General features: G+C 41.9%; 1 protein-coding gene across 1 annotated transcript in view; it reads left to right on the top strand.

The window, feature by feature from the left end:
* Positions 1–13,510, top strand: part of LOC308079089 (excitatory amino acid transporter 1-like) — a gene marked incomplete at both ends in the record, with an annotated part of 69,329 nt that overhangs the window by 2,415 nt on the left and 53,404 nt on the right. The window contains 3 exons of the mRNA XM_080420429.1: positions 683–820; positions 6,596–6,800; positions 11,472–11,514. Of these exons, the coding sequence (XP_080276555.1) occupies positions 683–820; positions 6,596–6,800; positions 11,472–11,514 (386 nt within the window). The remainder of the gene's footprint in view (positions 1–682; positions 821–6,595; positions 6,801–11,471; positions 11,515–13,510) is intronic.

The raw sequence follows: 13,510 nt of genomic DNA, 5'->3' as shown, positions 1-13,510 counted from the left end.
CAACCTAGTAGAGGCCCACCAGGCAACGGCGTGCGCGTGCATGTGCCCCCCCTGCGCGCGAGCGATTTTTTTTTGCGGATTCGGGTACTTTTTTCCCCGTTTTTTGTTACTTTATTTCGGTTTTAGGGTTAGGGGTAGGGTTAGGTTAGGGTTATAGATATATAATTATTATTATTATTATTATTATTATTTTTTTTTAAATTGGTGGCTTTGGATAAAACATTGATGGCTATAGCCCCCGAAGCCCCCACGTAACGACGCCACTGCTTCCGAGTTGCACCATTGAGCTATACACCAGTCAGAGAGTGTGTGGTTGAAGGCAATCTGACCAACCAGAAGTAGGAAAGAAAAGCCGAAAGCGGTAATTTTTTATGAAATTGGAAGTCTGTGGGACCAGCCACCAAATATGATTATTTTGGGGGGTCCCCAGTTCAAATATGATTATTTTGGGGGGTCCCCAGTTCAAATATGATTATTTTGGGGGGTCGCGGCCTGAAAAGGTTGAGAACCACTGCTATAGGGACAGACCAGAAGCTTCTCCTTTGAATTGTACTGTATGTAAGTAATCCTATGAGGTGACCTACGACCCTATAAGATGACCTACGACCCATAAGATGACCTATGACCCTATAAGATGACCTATGACCCTATAAGATGACCTACCTATATGTTATGTTTACAGGTGTGATCCTAGGCTTTGCCCTACGACCCTATAAGATGACCTACCGGGAGGTGAAGTACTTCTCCTTTCCTGGAGAGCTGCTGATGAGGATGCTGCAGATGTTAGTCCTGCCACTGCTCATCTCCAGTCTGATCACAGGTAACACACTTCCTGTGTGACATCACAACTTCCTGTATGACATCGCAGCATCCTCAATGACATCACAACTTCCTCAATGACATCACATCATCCTCAATGACATCACAGCATCCTCAATGGCATCACATCATCCTCAATGACATCACAATTTCCTCAATGACATCACATCATCCTCAATGACATCGCAGCATCCTCAATGACATCACAACTTCCTGTATGACATCACAGCATCCTCAATGACATCACAATTTCCTGTATGTCATACAGGAAGTTGATGTCATAGAGTGTATGACATCACAGCATCCTCAATGACATCACAGCATCCTCAATGACATCACAGCATCCTAAATGACATCACAACTTCCTCTATGACATCACAGCATCCTCAATGACATCACAACTTTGTGTATGACATCACAGCATCCTCACTGACATCACAGCATCACAACATAGTAGCTCAAATAGAGCAGACAATAGAGCAGGCTAAATGTTAAACTAGATAGAATAGAGCAGGCTAAATGTTAAACTAACTCAAATAGAGCAGGCTAAATGTTAAACTAACTCAAATAGAGCAGACTAAATGTTAAACTAGCTCAAATAGAGCAGGCTAAATGTTAAACTAGATAGAATAGAGCAGGCTAAATGTTAAACTAGCTCAAATAGAGCAGGCTAAATGTTAAACTAACTCAAATAGAGCAGACTAAATGTTAAACTAGCTCAAATAGAGCAGGCTAAATGTTAAACTAGCTCAAATAGAGCAGGCTAAATGTTAAACTAGCTCAAATAGAGCAGGCTAAATGTTAAACTAACTCAAATAGAGCAGGCTAAATGTTAAACTAGCTCAAATAGAGCAGGCTAAATGTTAAACTAGCTCAAATAGAGCAAGCTAAATGTTAAACTAGCTCAAATAGAGCAGGCTAAATGTTAAACTAACTCAAATAGAGCAGACTAAATGTTAAACTAGCTCAAATAGAGCAGGCTAAATGTTAAAACTAGCTCAAATAGAGCAGGCTAAATGTTAAACTAACTCAAAGAGCAGACTAAATGTTAAACTAGCTCAAATAGAGCAGGCTAAATGTTAAACTAACTCAAATAGAGCAGGCTAAATGTTAAACTAACTCAAATAGAGCAGACTAAATGTTAAACTAGCTCAAATAGAGCAGGCTAAATGTTAAACTAACTCAAATAGAGCAGGTTAAATGTTAAACTAACTCAAATAGAGCAGGCTAAATGTTAAACTAACTCAAATAGAGCGTAAGCCATGCAGGCTAAATGTTAAACTAGTTCAAATAGAGTAGGCTAAATGTTAAACTAACTCAAATAGAGCAGACTAAATGTTAAACTAGCTCAAATAGAGCAGGCTAAATGTTAAACTAGCTCAAATAGAGCAGGCTAAATGTTAAACTAACTCAAAGAGCAGACTAAATGTTAAACTAGCTCAAATAGAGCAGGCTAAATGTTAAACTAACTCAAATAGAGCAGGCTAAATGTTAAACTAACTCAAATAGAGCAGACTAAATGTTAAACTAGCTCAAATAGAGCAGGTTAAATGTTAAACTAACTCAAATAGAGCAGGCTAAATGTTAAACTAACTCAAATAGAGCAGACTAAATGTTAAACTAGCTCAAATAGAGCAGGTTAAATGTTAAACTAACTCAAATAGAGCAGGCTAAATGTTAAACTAACTCAAATAGAGCAGACTAAATGTTAAACTAGCTCAAATAGAGCAGGTTAAATGTTAAACTAACTCAAATAGAGCAGGTTAAATGTTAAACTAACTCAAATAGAGCAGGCTAAATGTTAAAATAACTCAAATAGAGCAGGCTAAATGTTAAACTAACTCAAATAGAGCGTAAGCCATGCAGGCTAAATGTTAAACTAACTCAAATAGAGCAGGTTAAATGTTAAACTAACTCAAATAGAGCAGGTTAAATGTTAAACTAACTCAAATAGAGCAGGCTAAATGTTAAACTAACTCAAATAGAGCAGGCTAAATGTTAAACTAACTCAAATAGAGCAGGCTAAATGTTAAACTAGCTCAAATAGAGCAGGTTAAATGTTAAACTAACTCAAATAGAGCAGGTTAAATGTTAAACTAACTCAAATAGAGCAGGTTAAATGTTAAACTAACTCAAATAGAGCAGGCTAAATGTTAAACTAACTCAAAGAGCAGACTAAATGTTAAACTAACTCAAATAGAGCAGGCTAAATGTTAAACTAGCTCAAATAGAGCAGGCTAAATGTTAAACTAACTCAAAGAGCAGGCTAAATGTTAAACTAACTCAAATAGAGCAGGTTAAATGTTAAACTAGATAGAATAGAGCAGGCTAAATGTTAAACTAACTCAAATAGAGCATAAGCCATGCAGGCTAAATGCAGCAGATTTAAAATGATTCCCATAATGAGGTCTATCAGGCCCTAAAGGGACGTTCCACTTTATCCTGGGAATAGATAATAATGTCTGTATTCTGAATCTTCACCTTATGAGGGAATAGTACTGTGTAATGGTTGCAAGGAGCTGCATTGATGTGGACTGATGGCTTTAAAAGTCTCTCCTAGATGACTGAGAGTCTCTCCTAGATGACTGAGTGTCTCTCCTAGATGACTGAGAGTCTCTCCTAGATGACTGAGAGTCTCTCCTAGATGAATGAGCTCCTCAAGGGAGAGGCCAACTATCTGTCTCCTAGATCAGGGGTTCCCAACCTTTCTGTTACCACGGACCAGCTGACAGTTCATAAAATGTTCGCGGACCGGCATGGTTCTGGAGGGGGGGGTGTAGTAATAATAATAATCCCGTTAGGGTTAGGGTTACTGTAACTCCTTAAGGGAGAGGAAACAGTGTCCTAGATGACTGTAACTCCTCAAGGGAGAGGCAGGCCACCCGTCTGAGAGAACTCATTTTGACCGCTTGTATCCGTGATCTTGTTCTTTGGGTCAAGACCCACACCTCATGACCATAGATAGACCCCACCTCATGACCATAGATAGACCACAACTCATGACCATAGATAGACCACACCTCATGACCATAGCCACACCTCATGACCATAGCCACACCTCATGACCATAGCCACACCTCATGACCATAGATAGACCACACCTCATGACCATAGATAGACCACATCTCATGACCATAGACCACACCTCATGACCATAGACCACACCTCATGACCATAGACCACAACTCATGACCATAGATAGACCACACCTCATGACCATAGCCACACCTCATGACCATAGATAGACCACATCTCATGACCATAGACCACACCTCATGACCATAGACCACACCTCATGACCATAGACCACACCTCATGACCATAGATAGACCACACCTCATGACCATAGATAGACCACACCTCATGACCATAGATAGACCACACCTCATGACCATAGATAGACCACACCTCATGACCATAGATAGACCACACCTCATGACCATAGATAGACCACACCTCATGACCATAGATAGACCACACCTCATGACCATAGATAGACCACACCTCATGACCATAGATAGACCACACCTCATGACCATAGATAGACCACACCTCATGACCATAGATAGACCACACCTCATGACCATAGATAGACCACACCTCATGACCATAGATAGACCCACACCTCATGACCATAGATAGACCACACCTCATGACCATAAACCCCACACCTCATGACCATAGACCCCACACCTCATGACCATAGCCACACCTCATGACCATAGATAGACCACACCTCATGACCATAGATAGACCACACCTCATGACCATAGACCCCACACCTCATGACCATAGATAGACCACACCTCATGACCATAGATAGACCACACCTCATGACCATAGACGCACACCTCATGACCATAGATAGACCACACCTCATGACCATAGATAGACCACACCTCATGACCATAGACCCACACCTCATGACCATAGATAGACCACACCTCATGACCATAGACCCCACACCTCATGACCATAGATAGACCACACCTCGCTCATGACCATAGATAGACCACACCTCATGACCATAGATAGACCACACCTCATGACCATAGATAGACCACACCTCATGACCATAGACCCCACACCTCATGACCATAGATAGACCACACCTCATGACCATATATAGACCACACCTCATGACAATAGCCACACCTCATGACCATAGATAGACCACACCTCATGACCATAGATAGACCACACCTCATGACCATGGATAGACCACACCTCATGACCATAGATAGACCACACCTCATGACCATAGATAGACCACACCTCATGACCATAGATAGACCACACCTCATGACCATAGATAGACCACACCTCATGACCATAGCCACACCTCATGACCATAGATAGACCACACCTCATGACCATAGATAGACCACACCTCATGACCATAGATAGACCACACCTCATGACCATAGATAGACCCACACCTCATGACCATAGATAGACCACACCTCATGACCATAGATAGACCACACCTCATGACCATAGCCACACCTCATGACCATAGATAGACCACACCTCATGACCATAGACCCCACACCTCATGACCATAGATAGACCACACCTCATGACCATAGATAGACCACACCTCATGACCATAGATAGACCACACCTCATGACCATAGATAGACCACACCTCATGACCATAGATAGACCACACCTCATGACCATAGATAGACCACACCTCATGACCATAGATAGACCCACACCTCATGACCATAGATAGACCACACCTCATGACCATAGATAGACCACACCTCATGACCATAGCCACACCTCATGACCATAGATAGACCACACCTCATGACCATAGATAGACCACACCTCATGACCATAGATAGACCACACCTCATGACCATAGATAGACCCACACCTCATGACCATAGATAGACCACACCTCATGACCATAGACCCCACACCTCATGACCATAGACCCCACACCTCATGACCATAGCCACACCTCATGACCATAGATAGACCACACCTCATGACCATAGATAGACCACACCTCATGACCATAGACCCCACACTTCATGACCATAGATAGACCACACCTCATGACCATAGATAGACCACACATCATGACCATAGACCCACACCTCATGACCATAGATAGACCACACCTCATGACCATAGATAGACCACACCTCATGACCATAGATAGACCACACCTCATGACCATAGATAGACCCCACCTCATGACCATAGACCACACCTCATGACCATAGATAGACCACACCTCATGACCATAGATAGACCACACCTCATGACCATAGATAGACCACACCTCATGACCATAGATAGACCACACCTCATGACCATAGATAGACCACACCTCATGACCATAGATAGACCCACACCTCATGACCATAGATAGACCACACCTCATGACCATAGACCCCACACCTCATGACCATAGATAGACCACACCTCATGACCATAGATAGACCACACCTCATGACCATAGACCACACCTCATGACCATAGATAGACCCCACCTCATGACCATAGACCACACCTCATGACCATAGATAGACCACACCTCATGACCATAGATAGACCACACCTCATGACCATAGATAGACCACACCTCATGACCATAGATAGACCACACCTCATGACCATAGATAGACCCACACCTCATGACCATAGATAGACCACACCTCATGACCATAGATAGACCACATCTCATGACCATAGATAGACCACACCTCATGACCATAGATAGACCACACCTCATGACCATAGGTCTCTGTGCCAACAGGCATGGCAGCGTTGGACAGCAAGGCGTCAGGGAAGATGGGCATGCGGGCGGTCATCTACTACATGAGCACCACCTTCATCGCTGTGTTTGTGGGCATCTTCGTCGTCCTCATCATCCACCCAGGAAAAGGATCCAAAGACGAGTTTGGAAAACAACAGAAGATAGAGCAAGTCAGCCCTGCTGATGCCTTTCTGGACCTCATCAGGTTATTATGTTTATTATGATCATTTATTATTATTATTATTATTATTATTATTATTATTATTATTATTACCCTTATTATTATTATTATTACCCTTATTATTATTATTACCCTTATTGTCTCCGCCGTAGGTGGAGAGTATGTTTTCGCTTCATCCCGCCGTGTGTGAGCATGGCCCCTAGCCAAGCTAACATTGGTCAAGCTCCACGTGACACGTGTCAATATGTTGACACCAATGCCTTTGATTGGCTAGAGGGACGTATGACGAAATAAAATCCTATAAATAGGTGTGTCACTTCAAAAAGCCGTTTACGTTTCTTGAAGTGAGGTAAGACAGGATCAATCAGTACAAATCACCCGTCCGTGCGTGTGTGTGTCCCTCTGAGAACACCTAAGATTGGTCAAGCAAAGGCGCAGAAGGCCAAAGCTCCAAGGCCAAAACTAAGAAAGCATACTCATCTACAACAGTAACACAGAAGAGGACTATAGAGTTGAATTGATCCCACAACAAGGCCGAAGTCTTAATACTGTAACAATTGGCCACCTTGATCAAATACATTATGTAGCACTAGAGAAAACTGACATAGATCAAACACACCAATCAACTGCTGAAACTGTTCAAGACAATGAAGATGAAGAAGACAGACAAGCATTTGAACAAACCAGTCAATTACGAGGACTCCCATATGACACATTGCTTCAAGAAGAACATTTTTTAGATGCAGACACTACATATTCAGTCGCCCCTGCAGAACACCAAAAACCACGCACATTCTACCAAGACGACCCGTTCTACCAAGACGACCCGTGCTATTAAAATAGCACGGGTGTGCTGGCGGAGACATTTTCTAGTTATTATTATTATTACCCTTATTATTATTATTACCCTTATTATTATTATTACCCTTATTATTATTATTATTATTATTATTATTATTATTACCCTTATTATAATTATAATTATAATTATAATTATAATTATAATTATAATTATAATTATAATTATTATTATTATTATGGGTGTGGTAATGTGTGCACTCCACCAAGGCGCTATGCTGTAAAACTGCCCTGAATTAGTCATGGGTGTGTTTGGGCGTTACTTTAATCAATCCAATCAGAGAACCCGCTGCCATTCCCTTTAAGATCAGCACAAGACGCAGTGCTATTGTCCGTGTGTTAAGCGGTGAGAGGAAAGACAAAGAAACCTCACATTGAAAGGAGAGACATGGCCGTCATAACTACTGTAGCTTTCTGTCCATACGTGGCCGTCATAACTACTGTAGCTTTCTGTCCATACGTGGCCGTCATAACTACTGTAGCTTTCTGTCCATACGTGGCCGTCATAACTACTGTAGCTTTCTGTCCATACGTGCGCTGTCACCGGCCCATGTTTCCTTTTCGCTTGACATTGTTTGATGGAGAGACAATACAATCATGGCTGATACACCTAATGAAAATAGACACTTCACAGATTATAGAGAACTTTGAATTATAATTCAATAATAATAAAGTTTAGAATTGAATGAGCACGGATTAGTTAGACTGTCGGTGTTACAACGTAACATTTATTTTTGCACTGTGGTCTGACCAGGTCTTAGCGGTATGCAGTGAGTCTTTTAGAGTGAAGGTGCATAAATAATAGCAGATACCGCATTGCTCCCTTAATTAACATATGGACACTCCCCCATGCCTAAAATATGCTGGTGAGTCTTATTCCTTAAGTGTTTGTGTTCAGCGCACCTTGCATAATAGGGATTGCGCATAAGATGGCGGCGTTATCACTTAAATACCGCAAAAGACCTGGATTTAAGAAGTGTTTAATAGGGGCCCTAGTCTCTATATGAGGACCGCTTTACTAAGCTATGGAGAACATATAGGCCCTTATTTATAAAAGTGGTGTAGACTAAATAATGGGCGTACCGCGAGATCGCCGCAATTTTTTTATAGTGACTTTGACTTCAGCGTACGGCCCGCTCAGATCTCAGGTCAGGTCTGAGGGTGTGTAGACTTTGTTCCATCATAGACCTGAGGAGCAGTATTGTCTGACCGTCTGACAGGCATCTGGACACATGTATCCACTCCAAAATGAATATCTAAACACACTAACAAATAATCCCTGTGAAAATATACAATTTTATAAAGGCATACATCGTGGACATGCACGCCTATTTTATTTCCAAGTGACAATGACAAGCAATTAAAATCTAACATAGCGTATTTGCAATGTTACAAGTTAGGTGTATAATCATTCACTCATTTAAACAAACTGCTTTAACATTCATTCAGATAAGATTGCAGATTGGCTATTTGAAAATATACGAGCGCTTATACGAGAGCATTTTCGGGAGTCGGGACTGGCGGTGCGGCTGTAATCTTTTCATGGACACTGAGGTCTCCAAACCTATACAGTAGCGGGTCCTATATGGAGTTATGTACGACCTGGGTTAAGCATAGAAACACGATTATCACTCTCTCCAGGCTATCTCTCATTAACGCGGCGACGCAGGACTCACTGCAGCCAGAGTCTCACGGGGAATAGCCTACATGACTGCTTTATTTTAGTGTAACTTAAACACACACTGCTCGGTATGGGTTAAATAAATGACTATACAAACGTATTCTATTCATGGCAATGTGATTGGTGTCCCGATGGGACTTTTTCAGCCGGATACATAAGGGACTCCTACTATGATTAGTGGAGAGTTCTGTGTCTGGAAGTTTTGTCGGTGGAGGACATTGAAGATGTCTATAATTTCGTTCTTATGATAACAGGTTTTTTGCTGATTGGAATGGGCATTGCACTTGTGGATCGGAAAATTGGCAAGACAGCTGCCCTGGAAGGAGCCCCAAGGCTGCCTGTCATGATAGTAGAGCTGGGCAGAGCGCTGGCGACTCAGTCGGGTGTGACCACTGAACTGAAACGCGACACGAATAACATGAACGAGAGGGTCCACAAGCTGGACACCATCCTGGCATCGATCTTGGAGAGAGAGTCCAAGCTAGACACCAAGCTGGCATCGCTCTCTGAGAAAGAACACATGTTGGACAACATCAAGACATCGGTCTCGGACATGAAACGTGTTGTGGACGACATCTCAGCCAGAGGTCGCACACTGGAAATCATCGCTGAGAGAGTCACTGCTCTGCGGGGCGATATGAACATGATTAGAACCAGGCTGGATGAGCCAGCATGAAAAAAGTAGATAAATTGTCTGCTTCGGTTAAACGAATGAATATGGATTATTTGGATCGATTTGGACCCCCCCCCCCCCCGGACTTTTCCTCTGGTGGCTACAATGTGGAGATGGTCCCCCCCCACCCACCCACCCAAGGTCTCCTCCCCCCCCCCCCCCCCCCCCCCCTCATGGACACCTGTTGTTATGACTTTGTTGGTCGGAACCCAATCAAGGGCGTCTCCCACAGCTTCACAACTCGCTGTGTTATCGCTCTGACACCAGCGAACGAGAACTAGACTGGGTGAAACACCAAGGACAAACTCCAGGCCTCTACACACACACACACACACACAAACACATGGATCTCATGCATGTAACATAACCCGCGCACACACACGCCTTCGCTTCGCTCCCCTCACGCACTGCCCCCCTTTGGAGGCAGGACGTGAGAGTAGTGCTTTTTTGCCCATTCCATCCCACCCCCCCCCCCCCCCCCCCCAATTCTTGCAATGAGGGAACAGGGCGCATGCGCACGCAGCGACCGGCAGTGAGAGATATGTTTAATGTATGTAATATGTTTTGCTAACTCTTGCTGTAAACCTATTTGCCCTTTTGGGACAATAATAAAGTTGAACTGAACTGTCATTCATGTAGGCCACGAGCCTACTTGACAAAGATTGTACCGTTATGGAATATATTTGTACCGTTAGAGGACCAGTGTATTAAGCTATGGAGAACATATAGGGCCCTATCTTGCCTTACCACTTATGCCTAAAGGGCATGTTTCACTAGTTTGAAATACATTTTAAAATAGTTCAAATAGCTGATCTACAAGCTCACAACGTGTCAACATAGATGGACTATTTTCACTATTTTAAAATAGGGCCCATAGTCTCTATCACACTGTAGTCTCTATCATACTGTAGTCTCTATCATACTGTAGTCTCTATCATACTGTAGTCTCTATCAGACTGTAGTCTCTATCATACTGTAGTCTCTATCATACTGTAGTCTCTATCAGACTCATACTGTAGTCTCTATCATACTGTAGTCTCTATCATACTGTAGTCTCTATCATAATGTAGTCTCTATCAGACTGTAGTCTCTATCAGACTGTAGTCTCTATCATACTGGACTGATTGGCTTTGTTCATGTCTACTCAGTCTGACCTTCTCCAGAACAACTCTCCGTTACGAGGCTCCAATCCCGCCCCGCCCACAGACCATTTCATTGGAAGGTTCTGGTCCCGCTCCCTGTTTACAGACCAATCAGAATCATCCCACCCCTTGCACATAGGAATCTTACCAGACTGAGAAGACGAGTGATAATAAGCTGAACGGAGCGAATCAGTCTGGATTCCAGGCTAAAACTGGACCACTTTAGCTCTTATGATTTGACACACAAAAAAGCTCACTCCGGATAAGCTTGCCTGTTAAATGCCAGTAGTAGTTATTCTAAATGTATCATCGATCAATCAATGTTGGATTTCCTATTTCAGAAATATGTTCCCACCAAACCTGGTTAAAGCCTGCACACAGCAGGTGAGAATAACATGTGTGTACATGTGTTGTCTTTTATTCTTCTATTGTTGTTTTATTCTGTTGTCTTATTCTGTTGTCTTTTATTCTTCTATTCTGTTGTTTTATTCTGTTTTATTCTGTTGTCTTTTATACTTCTATTCTGTTGTTTAATTCTGTTGTCTTTTATACTTCTATTGTTGTTTAATTCTGTTGTCTTTTATTATGTTGTCTTTAATTCTGTTGTCTTTTATTCTTCTATTCTGTTGTTTTATTCTGTTGTCTTTTATTCTGTTGTCTTTTATTCTGTTGACTTTAATTCTTCTATTCTATTGTTTTATTCTGTTGTCTTTAATTCTTCTATTCTATTGTTTTATTCTGTTGTCTTTAATTCTGTTGTCTTTTATTCTGTTGCCTTTAATTCTGTTGTCTTTAATTCTGTCGTCTTTTATTCTTCTATTCTGTTGTTTTATTCTGTTGTCTTTAATTCTGTTGTCTTTTATTCGGTTGTCTTTTATTCTTCTATTCTGTTGTTTTATTCTGTTTAATTCTGTTGTCTTTTATTCTTCTATTCTGTTGTTTTATTCTGTTGTCTTTTATTCTGTTGCCTTGTATTCTTCCATTCTGTTGTTTTATTCTGTTGTCTTTTATTCTGTTGACTTTTATTCTTCCATTCTGCTGTCTTGTGTTCATGGTAGAAGCTATTTATGGAAACAGGGCCCCCAGCCAAATGATTGATAGTTAGAAACCAAATGGACCCTTCTGAACACTTCCTGTTCATGTTTACAGTATAGTTGCGGGCAGACATATGCGACAAATGGCCGGAAGTTCCATCCACTCCCATGATAGGGGGAAAAACCGTTAAGACCGCCCGATGAGACAAGCTAACAGAGCTGATGAGCGTGCACTGGCATGAAGTCTGAATCATCGGGTTCAGCTGAATGACCCGGCAGTGATAGGCACTAACCAATGGGACAGATGCTTCCTGCGTTCACTCCGCTGGGCTTCACTTGTAGTTTTCTTTCTGTGACCCAGCCTCCAGAACAAACACATAACACATGCACTCGTTTTTCAATAAATGTAAACATCCTTATTTGTGGTGAATGGCCTGAATACTTTGCACCGTTTACGGACAAACAGCACATTGTTATCACTGCCCACCAGCTGGTCAAAGCCCCGGAACAAATTAAAGGAACAGCCAGAAGTGCTGCAAGGGCATCCGACAAGCTGGCTCAACTACGTGTGTGCCCGTACCTTTAAGACCAAGTACAGAATACATCACTTCCTGTTCCTGTTAACAGTTTAAGACCAAGTACAGAACACATCACTTCCTGTTCCTGTTAACAGTTTAAGACCAAGTACAGAACACATCACTTCCTGTTCCTGTTAACAGTTTAAGACCAAGTACAGAACAAATCACGTCCTGTTCCTGTTAACAGTTTAAGACCAAGTACAGAACACATCACTTCCTGTTCCTGTTAACAGTTTAAGACCAAGTACAGAACACATCACTTCCTGTTCCTGTTAACAGTTTAAGACCAAGTACAGAACACATCACGTCCTGTTCCTGTTAACAGTTTAAGACCAAGTACAGAACACATCACTTCCTGTTCCTGTTAACAGTTTAAGACCAAGTACAGAACACATCACTTCCTGTTCCTGTTAACAGTTTAAGACCAAGTACAGAACACATCACTTCCTGTTAACAGTCTAAGACCAAGTACAGAATACATCACTTCCTGTTCCTGTTAACAGTTTAAGACCAAGTACAGAACACATCTCTTCCTGTTCCTGTTAACAGTTTAAGACCAATTACAGAACACATCACTTCCTGTTCCTGTTAACAGTTTAAGACCAAGTACAGAATACATCACTTCCTGTTCCTGTTAACAGTTTAAGACCAAGTACAGAACACATCACTTCCTGTTAACAGTTTAAGACCAAGTACAGAACACATCACTTCCTGTTAACAGTTTAAGACCAAGTACAGAACACATCACTTCCTGTTCCTATTAACAGT

Source organism: Gymnoscopelus braueri (assembly GCF_963280865.1).
Source record: "Gymnoscopelus braueri genome assembly, chromosome: 22".
NCBI classification, from domain to species: domain Eukaryota; kingdom Metazoa; phylum Chordata; class Actinopteri; order Myctophiformes; family Myctophidae; genus Gymnoscopelus; species Gymnoscopelus braueri.
Note: the sequence above shows the minus strand (reverse complement) of the source record. Positions and strands in the feature narration are given on the sequence as shown.